The following is a 17106-nucleotide window of genomic DNA, read 5'->3' on the forward strand; positions in this document are numbered from 1 at the left end:
GTACTGATCTTTAACTCTGGTGATGTTGAGTTGGGGTTTGTTTTCAGATTTGTTCCAGTAGCTGACTTTTCGCTGTTTGCCCTGGTTCCCTGGCGAAAACAACGGGGGCCTTGTTTAACTGGCCGATGCCCCAGCTGACATGAAATTTTGTCATGTTGTACCATCATTTTTTATTTTGGTTTCTTATTGGTTTAACCAATAAGAATACAATTTGGTCAGCTAAATACCAAATTGCCAGCCCACCCTCGTTCGTTCAGAATCAAGGTAGATACCCAACAGGGTGCACCACGAGAAGGTGAGGATTGGACATTAGGTCAGAAGCCCTGGTCGGTTCTCTGCATTCCTTTAAAAGCTATGTGGAGGTCTCCTCTCAGTTATACAGCTTTGACCCTTAAGCAACCAAGATGTAGTTAAATTGATGCAGTAAGAAGTGCCTTAAAAGACAGATGCTCTATTAATAGTGCTTTAATAAACTGTGGCAAGATGTCTACAATGAGTTGTGGATAAAGGGACACAGACTACAGGCGTTTGGGTTTATATGCCTACTTGTCATAGCATATTTTCAGTGATGTTGGCCCATTGAACAAGACACCAATGGGCTAATGTACTTTTTATAGATGAGAGTCATTTTAGTCTTTCTTCCGATTCCAGATAACACTTGGTCTAGCATGAAAGTGGCACTGCTTAAGATTGCAAAAATGTTCTTGAGAGGGATAGATATGGTGGTACTGGGATCATGGTGTGGGGAGGCATTTTGCTTAGTGGATGTACTGAGCTACAAGTGCTGGAAAAAAGGGACTGTGACAGGTGAACAATATTGCAATGCAATGAAGTTCTTCAACATCATGTTCAATTGTTTCATGGCACAATAGGTGAAGAATTCATTTTTATGGATGACAGTGCCACACCACATTGTACACGAGCAGTGGAGATACTTCTAAAGACTGAAAAAATAATGAAATTGAGTGCTCAGCATGCTCACCAGATCTCAACCCCATAGAACACATTTGGGATACAACAGAGAGAGAAGTGGGAAAAAACTTCCAACATCTTTCTCTTATCCAGAGTAATTTAATAATACGGTGAGACACCTTTTGGCAACTCGTATAGGTAGATATGACTTTTCCATTACTTCCACTTTAGTGTCACCACCTCTGGGTCTGGCTCCCACTGATGAGACCTCAATAAAGGTCTAAACCTGTCTGGGTATCCTTCCCTTAATGCATAGCATTATACATGTCAGGAAGGAGATTTGCTTTGCATTATGGGAGATACTAAGACAAGTGAGTTGCCTCAGTCCTGAAGATACTTCAGATGCAACTAAATTTACTATAAATGATAACAATATTATGGAATGTGACGCAAGATACTCACATTCTATAATATTGTTAATATAACCCACACTGTTCATTGCAGAGTAGAGATTCTCTCAACCTATTTCAGAATGCGACTCATAACTAACTTTTCCAAAATCTTCACCACCACTCCAGAGATACTGATAGGTTGATACATTAGTCATTGCACCACCTTTATGCAACGGGATTACCATGCATTTTTTCGGCTTCTGTGGAATCTTCCCTGTTCTGAGACTCAAATTATATAGCCAAGTCAAAGAAGTAGCCACTTCAGCTGAACACTCTTTTAGCATCCATGCTGATATCCCATCAGTCCCCTATTGCCTAATTCTTATTCAGTTTGTGCAACAGTGCTAGTACCTCCCCCCCCCCCCCACCTCCTCCTCATACACCTATTTTTCTTCAACCATTGAAAAAATAGTAGCAAACTCAATGTTGCATACACCAAGTCAATAGCTTTTAGCAAAATGGGTACTCATTACTGAACAATCTCTTCTGCATCTGTCACCTGCATTCAACACAGTTATTATTTTATATTTATTCTTTCTTCTACTTGCAACATAATGAGAATTCTTTTGGGTTGTTTTTAACTTGCAGAGCTAGTTTCTTTTCATACTCAGACTTAGATTTCTGTACAACAGTTGTGACTTTTCTGTCATGCTGCTTATAATTATCATAACTGACATCATCCTTATGTACATGGTATTCCTTCCACATCATATTTTTTTCTTACGAATTTAGGAACACATCTCAATATTGGATCATTTACGTATTTTTAGACGTTCCTGTACATTGTCAATATCCTTCTCATCCAACAACCAATACCATAACACAACCCAGCATACTCAGTTGGTCATTATTTCCTGTTTTGTAGTTCAGCATGTAATCTTTTCTAGATGGAAGAAAATTCATAAACTTAGCAACTTCCCAAATCAGTCCTGTATGATCGTTGTCACCAATCAGAGGCAGAATAGCCTTTAACTGAAACCATCTCTGACACTATAATCAGATCTAACACTCTTTAACTTCGAGTTCCTCATCACATGCTGCTTGAGGAAGTTGTATGGCAACAGCTCAATAAATTCAGTTTCTTTTTTCTCCTAAAATTTCACTGCAACCCAATTAATATTTGGAGAATTGAAGTCCCCAAGTGTGATTACTCATTTTACACCCACCATCTTAATTATTTTGTAAACAATAATTTTCACAACTAGCAATTGATCCACTAGGTCTGTAACAACACTTGCAAGATATCTGACCTTGTCTGATGCCACCTCAAAACTAGATAGGTTCAAACTCACTGCTGTGAGGAAAACTTTACTACAACTGCAGTCATAGGTCTCAATTCTAAATGGATTCAAATGATCCAATATCATTAGCAGCACACTTCATCCTCTCCTATCCTGTCTATCCTTTCTAAAAACACTGTACCCTTTATGCTCTATACCAGTTAGTATGCCTGCCTCTATAGCCAGGTCTCACCAATGCCTAAAATATGAGGTCCCAATGAGGTCCCAACATACTCACCAAGACAACAAACTCTACATCTTTGTTTCTTTTATTGCAAGATGGACAACTTGAAGATCTCTGTTCTTATGTAGACATCCTTGCATGCTTGTTATGTCCTAACCATATTAAAATTGTTTTAATATACATAGCACATTGTACTAAATTATTATCAAATGCATTATCACGTGATAATATGAAACGAATGTGACTCAAGGACGATCTATCCACTACTAGATATAGAGAATATAGATTCTCACTGTATGAAATGATGTTATGTATCATATCTATGAAAATGGTTGATACAAAAAAAAGTAAAGAAATTGAACAGATTTATTAATTTTTGGTTCTTTATTAAGTATGAACATTGTTACAGAATCCATGGTGTTCCAAAGAATACCTTCTGGGAAACAATGGGTTAAATTAATCTCTCTCTCTATATACATATATATATATATATATATATATATGTGTGTGCATGTGTGTGTGTTACGTCAATCTTACATACTAGAGCTTTTAAATTTATTTTAAATTTTTGAACTCACTGGTACATCAGCACCAGTGTATATACTAAAAATTGGATAATCTGGGACCTTAATCTAGAGACCAAACATGCAACTTTGTCAGGTTATATTATGTATTCAGCATGATGAATTTAGATAAAATTTAATCACCATGTGTACTTTGCACCAGGTGATTAAATTCTTCTATTAGCTAAAGAAAGTCAAAAACACCTACACACAGGGTGGGATAGATTCAAACCAACAGCCTGTAAGTTAGAGAAGATATATATATATATATATATATATATATATATATATAGGGTGCTTAAGGGTCAAAGCTGTATAACTTAGAGGAGACCTCCACATAGCCTTTAAAGCAATGCAGAGAATCGACCAGGGCTTCTGACCTAATGTACAATCCTGACCTTCTCGTGGTGCACCCTGTTGGGTATCTACCTGGATAATGAACGACGAGGATGGGCTGGCAATTTGGGATTTAGACGACAAAATTGTATTCTTATTGGCATAAACCAAAATATAAATGATGGTACAACATGACAAAATTTCATGCTGCTGGGGCGTTGCCCAGTTAAACAAGACCCGCGTTGTTTTTGCCAGGGAACCAGGGCAACAGCAAAAAGACAGCTACTGGAACAAATCTGAAAACACACCCCCAACTCAACATCATCAAAGATCTGTACTATCAACACTGAATCTCCAAACCCTGGAGATTCAGTGGCAAGCCTTGAAGAAAACATTGATTGATTCAGCCAGAAAAGCATGTGGTGAGGCTGTCTGCAAGGATAAAAAAATCAGAACTCCCTGGTGGACACAGGAAGTTAAAGAGGCAGTGAAGGAAAAGAAGAAAGCATATCAACAGTTCCTGGCAAATAAGTCAGCTTGTGCTTTTAGAGAATACAGAGATAAATGTAAGAAATTGAAACACCGTGTAAAACTAGCTAAACAAAAGTCATGGGAGGACTTTGACAAGAACATAGAAAATAAATATCAAGAAGGCAGCAAGATATTCTTGAGGTTGTTGAAGAAGCTTTGAAATGGAGGAAAGACTGCAATAAAAGGAGTTAGAGATGATAAAGATGACATGAAAATGGGAGAAAAAGATATCCTTGAAGTATAAAGTAATTACTTCGAAAAATTCCTAAATGAAACAAGCAGTGATAGCACAGTGGTAAAAAAAAAAAAAACACTCAACAGGCATATAGTCAGGAATACATATCCATACTTGAAGTAGAAAAAGGCATCAAAGGCTTGAAATGTGGAAAGATAGCAGGCATTAGATGATATTTGACCAGTAATGCTGAAGTATGGTGGTATAAAAGTCTTACAGTGGCTGCACTGCATAGTTCAGAAGTGCTGGACAGAGGGACGAATATCCGATGATTGGAGTAGAGCTCTCATAGTACCCATATATAAAAAGGGAAATAAAACTGAATCCGAGAATTACAGAGGTATTTCCCTATTGAGTGTTCCTGGTAAGCTTTATGCAAGTATACTTGAGAAACGGTTGAGAAGAATTGTGGAAGAAAAGTTTGGTGAAGAACAAACTGGATTCAGGCCAAATAGAGGATGTCAGGATCAGATCTTCACTTTACAACAAATAGTGGAGAAATCATGGAAATATAACAGAGATCTGTATTTAAGTTTTGTCGATTTGGAAAAGGCATATGACAAGGTGCCAAGAGAGAAGCTATTCAATACGCTACAGGTATGTGGTGTCAATGGGACATTATATCAAGCAATACTTTGTCTTTATTTGAGATGTAAGTCAGCAGTTAGAATTGAAGGAAGTACAGGAAGATGGTTTAATGTTAAATCTGGTGTGAGACAAGGATGTACATTACCCCCTCTGGTATGTTTGGAAGTCAATTGAATAAATTCATATGGAATAAGAGAGAAATTAGTCGGAACACTAAATTAGCTGTATACAAGACGGTGTTCAAACCAGTTTTAACTTATGGATCTGAGAGCTGGGTTAGAAGTAAAACACTTGACCAAAGACCACAGATATGAGAGTCCTGAGAAAGATTAGAGGCATGAACAGATGGCATCAATGGCAATATCATATTAAAAACAAGGATATTAGGAAAGAACTTGACATTTTCAGCATCCAGGAATGAGTTAGCAGAGTTAATCTCAGGTGGTATGGTCACTTAAACAGAATGGGCAAGGAAAGATTAGCAAAACAAGTGTTCTCTGCCAGGAAAACGACCCAGAGGTAGACCAAGATATAGGTGGATTGATGCTGAAAGTGCCTTAGATGATAGAAATATAAGATCTGATAATGTTGGAGTCTTGACAAGTATTAACAGACTGATTTGGGGGAAAATTGTAGATAGGAAGTTAGTAATGACGTAATTTTTTTCATGTAGTACTATCATATCCTGTACACCCCTTGAGGGTACATGGTAGGAATTTGATGATGATGATGGTCTTCCTCTCGGTCTTTTTCCTGCCATCTTGGCAATGAACAGTTGTTTAGCTAATCTTTCCTCTCCCATTCTATTTAGATGGCCATATACCACCTGAGATTAGCTCTGCTAACACTTTCCTGAATGCTAACAATGTCAAGTTCATTCCTAATAGCCTTGTTTTTAATATGATACTACCATTGATGCAATCTGTTTAGTCTTCTAATCTTTTGCAGGACTCTCATATCTGTGGTCTGAAGTTTATGTTTCTAGTGCTTTATTTCTAACCCAGCTCTCAGATCCATAAGTTAAAACTAGTTTTAACACTTTCTTGTATACAGCTGATTTAGTGTTTTTTGACTAATTCACTTCTGGATGAAGGCCTTTCCAAGATTACTCTAAAACTATCTGTCCATGGATCTCCTTTCCAATGTGAATCTGATGATATTATCAATCTACTGTGATTTTGGTCAGCATCTTGGTCGTTTTTCCTCTTCTGAATCCAATAAAATTTTATATACAGTGAACTCTCAATTATCCGACCCTCAAATAATCAGTCCTATTGTTAATCATTCCTTGAACAGATAAGCACATGAACTGAGTTCTGGACCAGCATCTTAATTATACACCATATAGTGATGTTCGGTTTCATCATGTGACCATATAATCAAAGATCATTGTATATACAGTGTGTGTGTGTGGAATATTTCAAGAAGGCATCTTTAATGTTGTCTAGTGGAAACTTCATTTCAAACCTTTGGTTTCTGTTTAAAAAAAAAAGAAAAAATAAATAATTTCAAAATTTTGGTTTATGTTAAAAAAAAAAAAAAAAAAAAAAAAAAAAAAAAAAAAAAAAAAAAAAAAAAATCTGAAGTGTTAATTTTCATTGACAGTGAACTTTGGTGTTGTAGTCTAATGGTGATGGCAGTCTTATGTGCTCTGTGTGGATGCTAAGGATATTGGTGCATCACCACACTTAAATTAAAAGATACAGGAAAGTAAGTGACTTGTACCTTCAGTTGTGAAGCATGATACAAAATTAATTTTTGTTGCTGCTTTACTTTACCTAGTAGTAGTAATGGAGAATTTAAACAAAACAGAACAATGTATAAAATGAATAAGGTATGATACACAGATACAGGCTGTAAACAAGAAAAATTACTGGCCACTGGATTAGAACCTTTATGCAGATGTACATAAATGTCACTTAGAGAACGTATGAGCAAATTGCTTGGTCACATGCATCATCACATGTTCTAGGCAACTATTCAATAAATAATGCTGCTATTAAGCATTCTTAAATAGTTGCCTGACTGGAGAAAAGTCATGCTCTGATGAGTCACAGTGCACCTTGTTCTGTGTCAATGGGTGGCAGAGAGTACCATGAAGGAACGAACTCAGCTTGCCTTGTAAACACACTCAAAGTTGTGGAGGTGGTGCCTGTTCTGTTGGAATGGAATGTGTCCCCTGTTGCCTAGAGCTGTCAATACCATTGGTCACAATAGGAAAAAACAAAGCATCTTTTGAAGTTTGATAAAGGGCTTATCATGGTTGCCTGTCTGGCTGGAGACATGATTTTGAAAACAGCAGAGCTGACTGATTTCTCAAATGCGAGTTATCCCAGGTGTTTAATCAGTAAAAAAAAATAACTCTCATTGTTTGTCTGAAAAGCATAACTGTGGTCCTAAGACCATCTGTCAAGAATGAGATTGAGAATGTTTGAAGACTTGTACAGACAAACAGAACATCTTGTGCAGCAAATGACCGAAGAATTTAATGAAGGCTGTTCCTGACCCCTATCTCACCGAACTATGCGCAGAGAATTGAAGTGGATCAGTATTGCCAGTTGTATGCCTATATGAAAACCACTGATTTCTACAAAGAATCAGAAAATTCGTCTACAATAGTGTCAGGAACTCTGTGATTAGACACTTGAAGACTGGAAAAAAAATTCATGTGGTTCAACGAGTTACGGTACACCTTGTTCTATACTGACCATAGGCAGAGAGTTTGGCAGGGCCCTCTCATGAAGCAATGAACCCAGCTTGCCATATAAACACAACTCACGGTTCTGGAGGTGGTGTCTTGGTGTAGGGTATGTTCTATTGGTACAGAACAGGTCCTCTGACATTCTGGAAGGTTAGGTATCCTCCAAGGAATAAATGAACATTGTTGCCAAACAAGTCCATTCTGCACTGTTGACTGTTTATCCAGCAGGTGATAGTTGTTTCATGGACAACAATGCTACTGTCTGTCGTGCAAGAATTGTTCGATAGTAGTTCAGCAAGCATGACGCTTCCAGCAACTTCTCTGGCCACCACAAAGCCCGGATCTGAACCATATTGAGAATATATGGGACATGTTAGAAAAACAGATCCAGGAGCAAAGTCCTCTTCCATCAAATTGAAGCAAGTTAAAGGACTATCTGCTGAGCGATTGGTATGTTGTAGACATAGATACAATCCAACACCTTGTGGAATCTATGCTAAACTACATGTGCTGTAATGCAGACTAAAGGAAGTCCAACAGAGTATTAAATAAAAGTTTCTAGTTCAGTGGCCAGCATGCGTATAAGCAGAATGACGACAAATGATTTGAGTACAAACCTACACATCTGTAGAGTAATTCAAAGAGTTTTATTCTGTACATGTAAGAAATAATTTTGACTTTTGCCATTGGAGTGCAGCAAACATTAAAAAGGCAATTCAATCAGAAAAATATTTTATATGCTACACTATCTCAGATCTGTGAAAGATGAGGTTTACTATTTGTTAATATTATAGCAAGTATCAAGTTTTTTCACTGGGAAAGAAAGTAAATACTTGGCAATAAATTCTTCTTTTTATCCTTATTTCATCTAAGTAAGAGCAAAGGTTTGCATGCGAATTATCTTTAATCTTCATGACCTGACAACTTGTATACAGAAGCAAACAATTTCATGCCAAGTTGCTCTGGTATGTATTCTGTAATGCACATGCTTCTTAGGCATTTATAATGCCATGTATTATGTGAAGAGTCACTACTGAACATGGTTTCAACCTTTATTGAAGTCTCATCTGTGGGAGTTCAATCTATGAAGAAAGTGAGAGCTGACTTAATGGCAGAAATTGATTACAGCATACTCCAGATTAAGAATACAGTTGACTACCGATATAGTAAATGCTGAGGGATCACAGGAATACGTTCTTTGTTACAGTAGACTTTTCAACAGTTTATTATAATGGTTTTTGCTAAATTGAGAGTAAACTGCCATTTTCTGAAAAAGGAAAGTAAATTATACTTCACAAGAAATTATATTCCTTATCTTATCCAAAAGAGAGCAAACGAAAGCTTGCATATGGAAATGTTTGCCAAAATTGATCATTCATTACCACTGTGCATAAATATATGGCAGGAAGTTGAATATCATTCTGATTGGTGCTGAGCAGCAAATGGTGCAGAAACAACCATTTCCAGAATATGAAAAATTGCTGTAAGTTTAGCATTTGTATGTCCATTTTTTAATTAAATTTTTTATTTTTAGGAAAGTATTTTTGTAATTACTCACACATGTTCCTAGTTGTCCTGTATTTGTTATCAAATGTAATTAATGCAATTTTTTTTTTGTAGTAAGCACCACTGCTAAAAATGTAATAGGCATTTGTTTCCAGGCTATTCCCCCCCCCCCCCCCCAACACACTTCATGTAGCACACTAGATCTGCTGAATCCATGTGCATGTTGCCAACAAAATTTTACTTTTTCTTTTCTTTTTTTTTTTTTTTTTTTGATACTTATAGCTGCTATTAACATCTGAAATTTTGTGGAAGAATTATTTGCACTATAACTGAGCAAAATTTTAATGAAGTTTTCATACCATTGAATGTTCCACTGTTAGAAAGAATTCAAAATTTACTTTAAAAAAAAAAAAAAAATATATATATAGAAAATTACCTGATCCAATGGTCTTCCCATAATTTATATTCGCTGTGCACAGCAGGAGATGCAGGAGCAGTATTGTGATCTTGTCTAGCTTTACTCATGGCCAGTTCATAAGCTCCTTGAGCCTGTTCAAAAAAACCCTGCTGTTCATATGCAATGGCTATATTTGTTTCATTAGATTTAGCTCTTTTTTGCCATAATCCTGCCCACATATCATCTTCTTTTAGGAAAGAGTACATTTCTGAAAGAGCATCTGAAGTTTCATTCTGAGGAGATGTTACTGGTTCAAACTCATAGCATTCAGCAGCTACTGCAGCTCTTGACTTTAACTGTGGACCAACACCCTTTTCAAAGAACAGCTGTTCCAAAAGTAAAGTAGCTCTGTGTGCATGATTATGTGACTTTCCCAAATACTGAAAAAAGAATAAAAAAAACTCCTTTGTCTTATAACAGAAATATCATTCTAACTTTGGAATCTTCGATTCATACAGTATCAAACAAAAATTTTAAGCTATTACATATTTAGAATAACGTACTAATTATGAAATGTATTCTAGAATATATTTTTCCTTCAATTAATTTAATTTCATGCATGTGAAAACTACACAGAAAGTGTTGGGACATATCTGGAACAATGGTTTTATATTGTGGATTTGGGTTCACAACCTATGATTATGATGGGAATATCATAGAACTTTTTCAAGAAAACCAACGGCAGCCATTTTTGTGTGATCAAGTAAGGGGAGAAAGATGTATTCATTATACAACTTTAAAAAGTTTCACCAGTTACAAACAGGAAAACTGATACAAAAACACAAAATTTACTAACAATGTACAAAGATGCCAGTGACAACACAGTGGTTAAAGCAATGAATGGCTAAAATAATGGGTTTCAAGACTGCTTATAAACTGCTAACCCAATAATTAAAAACAGAAAGTATCCATTATAAATAGATATTTTATTCTTAAATAAAATATGTAGTATAGATACCATTCTGACAGAGACTGTTATAAATGTGCAGGAGTATGACCTTATAGTGCACTAACTGTAATCATTTAGGATTGCGTTGTTTTCGTTAACATACTTTGGCAATTGAGTATCACTTTATCATTGATACTCAATTATAGTTGATTGACTGATTGATTTGGGGTTTTATTATGGCAAAAGGACAATAATGGTCATACTGTGCCAAGACACAGGTTATGATAGGTTAATAAATAAACAAATAAATAGTTATAAGGAGATAAATTAGTGAATAGTATAAAATATATGTACAAATATGTTGATTTTTTTCAACCAAAAAACTAATGTAATAAAAAATAACTAACACTGGGTTTATAGGTTGTAATAATAATTTAATAACTTACTAGTTTCGCCACTTAAGCTAGTGGCTTCATCTGGGTTGGAATGAACACACAAATATACAACGTGTTAAATATGAATCGTCACATAACTAAAAACACCGAATGTGTAGGAACTGTTACACAAAAATACAAGTAAATGGAGTGTAGAAGTTGGCACATGGTCAGCCTTTGCTCGACAGTTTGCAGGAAAATTAAATTAGGTGGTACTAGTTCACCTACTTATTTGTTATCTAAACATCTTGCTAATCTTCTAAAGGAGTTCATTAGACACACGGACACCTACATCAAAAATACTCAACACTTTGTAGAAAAACGAGGAGAAATTTCTATCTCACCAATGGACATTCTAGATAGTCTGGACATTGTATCGTTATTCACAAATGTTTTTGTGGACGAAGTTATGGTACATGGAGATAACCTGTTCCCTCAGAACAGCTCTGAACTAAAAAAAATATCCTAAAAAATAGCACAAAGAATACTACTCTAATTTATCTCCACAACAGATCCATGACATTCATTACAGTCTTGGTTTCATCCCTTTTATTGGTAAACTTTCGCTAAGTCGCAAATCTCCCGGAATCTCATGACATTAGAGTAGCCTTCAAAAACCCATTATGATGGTATGAAATCTGTTATGCTTACCCAAGGTGAACAACCCTTTCGACAAACATCCTAGAGTCTATAATATTAGATGTTCTTGTGGCCTTAATTACATAGAGCAAACATTGAGAAGTTTAGAAATAAGACAAAAGGAGCATATTGGAGACATCAATAACAACAGAGAAGACAGTCCAGGTCTGGCATTCCATTTCTCGCATACTCACCACAATGTTGAATGGGATAAGTGCTCCATGCTGTACATAGAAGGCTACTTCAGTGCCCACAACATCAAAGAGGCTATGATGGTAATCCACTTCCACACCACGTTTCTGTTTGACTTGTATTTTTGTGTAATAGTTCCTACACATTCAGTGTTTTTAGTTATGCAATGATTCATATTTAATGCTTGTTGTATATTTGTTGTTCATTCCAACCCAGATGAAGCCACTAGGCTTCATCTAGTCTGGAATGAACTTAAGCGGTGAAACTAGTAGGTTTTATTAAATAATTATTATGACCTATAAACCCAGTCTTAGTTATTTTTTATTACATGTACGTACAAAGTTTAGTATCTACAATATGGTCTACATATAAACAAATCCATAATTAAATGTCTTTGAATAAATTAATGTTTTGTAAAAAAATCTAAAAACATGCAATCTATCTGAGTCTGATAACATCTAGTTGAGTGTATAGGGCTTGGTCAGATAAGTAAAAATGTAATTTCTTTCTCATGTGAAGTGCTGGCAGTGGCAGTATATTATACTCTTGATAGTTTTCTTTGATATGCACAAATGCGAGCCGAATGGCATGCAATTCTGCTGTATACGCTACTGCAATTCAGTGGGATCTGGATGGAGATTGTAATGTAGAAAACACAGTAGCACAGTCAACAGATTACCCTGATCTTGAACCATCAGTGTAGATGGGCAAGAAATCACATTGGGCTGCTCTGTGCTTTAAAAAATTAAAGGTAGATAGATGAGGGTGTATGCAACTTCTGTAGTTGACATTGCAGCATGGAGGAATGCTGTTTTCTTTGGTAATGTTTCAATACTCATGCCAGTAGCTTCAACAGCCTCTTTAATGTGTATACTAAAAGAACAGATAGCAGTCTGACATGTGTGATACAGGACCTCTCAACATAGAGAATGGTCTGAAAGGTACTTTATTTTTAGGGCATAATTAAGAGATAAATGTTATAATGTAAGTGATAGAGGAAATTCATTCCATTCAACATAAAGGCTTTGAATTGGCGATGTGCAAAAAAGCACTGATAGCTAATCAGATAATCTGATGATGGATCGCATCCAACCACTGGAGTGTTCTCTCTCTTGCAGAATTGTAAACCTGGAATCCATAATCAAGCTTTGAACATACAAGTGCATGATAAATGCAGAGCAAGGAATATCAAGCAGCAGCCCATTTAGTAGAGGCTAGAGTACAGACAATGTTCAATGCTTTTTGGCACTTATCCTGAAGATGATGAATGTGTATAAAGAAAGTCCGCTTTCTGTCAAAGATGAGTCAAAAGATTTTGGCCTCTGGAACTACAGGGGTAATGGTTTGTCCCATTCTCAAATCTGTATCAGAGTGGAGAGCGCATTTCCAGCAGAAGTGTAAGCAAATAGTTCTTTTTGGCAGATGACCTGAACCAATGACAAAGAGCCCATGGAGAGATATGATCGATTACTAGTTGAAATTGTCATTCAATGACCCTCATATTACAAGAGTGGCAGTAAATTGTAAAATCATTGACATAAATGTAATTGCCTACTGTGGGAGGAAGCTAATCAGCAATTCAGATCAGTAATAGCGAAGAAGGTCACACATAAGACAGAGTATTGAGCAAATCCCCTCTTCTTGATGATATGGCCAAGATAGCATACATCCCACTTGGACTAAAAACACATCTAGACAGACAGTTCTTAATAAAAACAGGAAGGTACACCCTCAGACCAAGATTAAATAGGTCTTTTAATATGCCATATCTCCGGGCTGTGCCATAGGCTTTTTCTGCATCAAAAAATACTGAAACCACATGTTCTTGTTTCAGAAAAGTTTATCTTACATATGTTTCTAGAAGGACCAAATGGTCCAAGGTTGATTGGTATCTATAAAAGCCATAATTTTGTGTTGGAAAGAAGTTTATTGCTTTCTAAGTACTAGAGAAGTCTTGCATTTACAATTTTTTCCACGACCTTACAAAGAGAGCTAGTCAGGACAAGGGGATGATAATTGTTGGCCTATGCTGGATCCCAGCTTGGCTTAGGGATAGCAATGACAATAGACTTATGCCAAGAGTCCGGAAGCTCTTCCTCTGTAAATATTCTGTTGTATAATAGAGGATGACTGGAAGTGTTTTATCATCTGATAATGGACCAACAGCACTAGGGTGAGAGAGAGAGAGAGAGAGAGAGAGAGAGAGAGAAGTGCACTTTTTTTTTTTTTTTTTTTTTTTTAGTGCCTTCTTAACAAATGGCCAATTGCATGGCTCAATCCCTTTGGTACAAAAGCTTAGCCACTGTTTTTCTTGTTCCTTCAAAATTAAAAAATCAGGAGGATAAGAAACTGTTTCTGAGATCTTGGCAAAGTTTTCTACCAAACACTCTGCAATAGCTTTGGGATTAGAACAATACATCCATAATGTTCCAAGGTAGACAAATGACATGTTCTATATATACTTTTCATCTATCAGATTTTATCGCAGGCAGTTTTTGCACTGGCTGTTTGATTAATCAATGATGTAAATTTAATCCAGGATTGTTTTTGACTCTGTTGTCATACATAATGTGCATTGGCATGAGTATGATTAAATGCTATTAAATTTGTTGTGGTAGGATATCTACGAAATATATCCCATACTATTTTTTTTTGACTGCTTTGCACTCTTGGTTCCACCAAGGCTTTGGATGGAATGGAAATCAGGTTATGGATAGAGTGAAAGGTTATGATGTTTTTGGGACTAATGTCATGGCTGTATTTACAATCTGTGACATACTTCCCTGCTTCATTAATAGGTTTGGCTGACTGGTTCAGTATTAAATTTTGGAAGATGGGAAAATATGTATTCCAGTCAGCTCAGTCCATTTTCTACATTGGCATCTGTGTAAATAAAACATGGTTCCCGTGAACCATGTCTTATTTCTGTCATTTTACTCTTACCTGATGGTAAGAGTAAAATGATTTGATCCATATATATGTTTTCATTAACATCCAATGGGAACAGTGGAAAGATGGCAGGGGAACAGATTATAAGATCGACTGCTGAATAACAGCAGACAGGTATGTGGAAGAAGGTATCTGTTCTGTTATTAATAAGGGATAGGTCATGTTGTCGAGTATTCCTTCAATGATATGACCTTGATTATTTGACTGGCACTACCACACAGAGTATTATGTCCATTAGTAACCCATTAGGAGTATGGAATGAGGCAGTTGCAATATGATATTATTGAGAACCCGGTGGTAAATATATTGGGCATGCTGAGATTAGAAACCCCCACAGATAGGCAAATTGCTACTGCTTCAAAAGCAGTATTAAGCTGATCATGATGGAATGGAGTATGACTGTCCACAAGAATAGCTACTCCACCACATACAGGACCACCTCCAGTTCTGTCCTTGCATACAAGGTTGATATTCCTGATGTTAATATCCTCAATTGTTTTAATGTTTCCTGCAGACAGAAACAAAAAAGGTTCGTGTTTCTGCAGCAGATGCATATCATTGATATTCTGGCAAAACCTACAAAGTTCCAATGTAAAAATACTCCTGTTGTTTAAGCTTTGTAGACTTGCCTGATTTTCTAGGAAGTTGAAACCTTGCCCTTGTCAGGTTTATATTTCTCATTACATTTTAGGAAGTATAGACGACCAGCGTTCATCTCTTTCTCTGGAAAAATATCCAATACATACTCCGATGTGTTGCTGTTGACATTTTTTTTAACTGCTGCCTTCTCAGCATAAGAGGATCTCAGAACAAGTGTGGTGGTGGCTAACTTTCGTTTTTGCATTCTGATACATATGTTTTGTTTTGTTTTTATATTTCTTTCTCATATTTCCACTTCTGACATGCATGGGAGTATACTGGATGATCTCCCTGATCGTTTACACATTTAGCTTTCTTGGCAGAGCCACAAGAGGAAGTTTCGGAATGTCTATATTGCTGGCATTCGAAGCATGTTAGTGGACTAGGGATGTAGGGTATAACAGGACAATTTAGATACCCTGCTTTTACAGAAGTTGGAGGCTTAGGAGTATCAAAAGTAAGGATGATGTTTCTGGTTGGAACCAGGTGACTATTCCTACAGATCAGGATGCACCCCCATATCTATCACCTCCTGATCTTCCAGCTGTGAACATATCTCCTCATCAGGAACATCAAGGAGATCCCATTTTGGAATCACTGCTCCATAGGATTTGAGTGTTTTATGGGGCGTGACTGTTATTGGTATTCCACCCATCGATGTAGCTATGAGTAGTTTTTTTTTTGAATATTGCTGAAATGTTTCTATGAGTACATCGCCAGAATGTAGTTTCTTAACTGTTTTGGTAGAACCCTCCAGTCCTTCTAGACCCTTTTGAATGAAGGGTAACATTGTCCCCGATTGGCTTTTCATCTGTTGCACAAATGATCAGAAAAATTGGTATATTTGTACCATTATCACATCTTTTGTTTCTTACTTCTGCTATCGAAAGGTATATCAATGGAATCACTACTTGGTTGGGCCTTTGTTAGGGTTCCTGAAGCGATTGAGGATGAAGGACTCATGCTTGAGTGACTTTTCTTTTTTTTTTTTTGTTCAGCAACAGAGCTTCCTGCCCACCATGGACATCCACTATCCAGCAAGCAATGGATGTGCTTAGGAGTGGAATGCCAGGGTTACCCCCCCCCCCAGATGCTATATGAACACCACAACAAGATTTGGACCCTGTCCCTGCACCATGGGGAAGGAGACTTACTCAGTTCTTGACCCTTGCAGGCAAGCCCACTAGCTAACCGGTAAGATCCATCCAGGACTGCCTGTCTGGCTGAAACAAAAGCCAAAATGGCACAAGACTAACGTGGGTTGCACCACACAGTGAACACGGCAGCAAGGCGTTGGCTCCCAGTGGTGGTAGTCTGGAAGATAGGATAGTGAAAAAGACTAAGGAGAAGTAGAGCAAAGAATACATGAAGAAAAGCAAAGAAAAAGAGGAAGATAGCCAATACATCACTGGAAGGTCCCCTCCACCGCGAATATGTGCCTCCCATGGAGGGATCTAATTGCAGAAATACTCTGCGTTAACCTTATGACATTCACAGGGGATGATCAAAAATGATAATCCAGAACTAATGGACAAAGTGCAAAGCATGCAGATCAGACTGCAGGTTGACACTTAGAATGATAGCAAATGAATTAAATATAGATGAGGACAGATGTGAAC

At 36.8% G+C, this 17106-nt stretch overlaps 1 protein-coding gene across 1 annotated transcript in view; it reads right to left on the minus strand.

Annotated features, from left to right (window-relative positions):
* Nipped-A (Transcription-associated protein Nipped-A) overlaps positions 1-17106 on the minus strand; it is a 936100-nt gene that overhangs the window by 222886 nt on the left and 696108 nt on the right. Inside the window, exon 48 of the mRNA XM_090393977.1 lies at positions 9725-10125. Coding sequence (XP_090250103.1) covers positions 9725-10125 — 401 coding nt within the window. The remainder of the gene's footprint in view (positions 1-9724; positions 10126-17106) is intronic.

The sequence above is a fragment of the Typopeltis vanoorti genome, chromosome 6 (assembly GCF_054136105.1).
Source record: "Typopeltis vanoorti isolate ZY-2024b chromosome 6, IOZ_Tvanoo_1.0, whole genome shotgun sequence".
Classification (NCBI taxonomy): domain Eukaryota; kingdom Metazoa; phylum Arthropoda; class Arachnida; order Uropygi; family Thelyphonidae; genus Typopeltis; species Typopeltis vanoorti.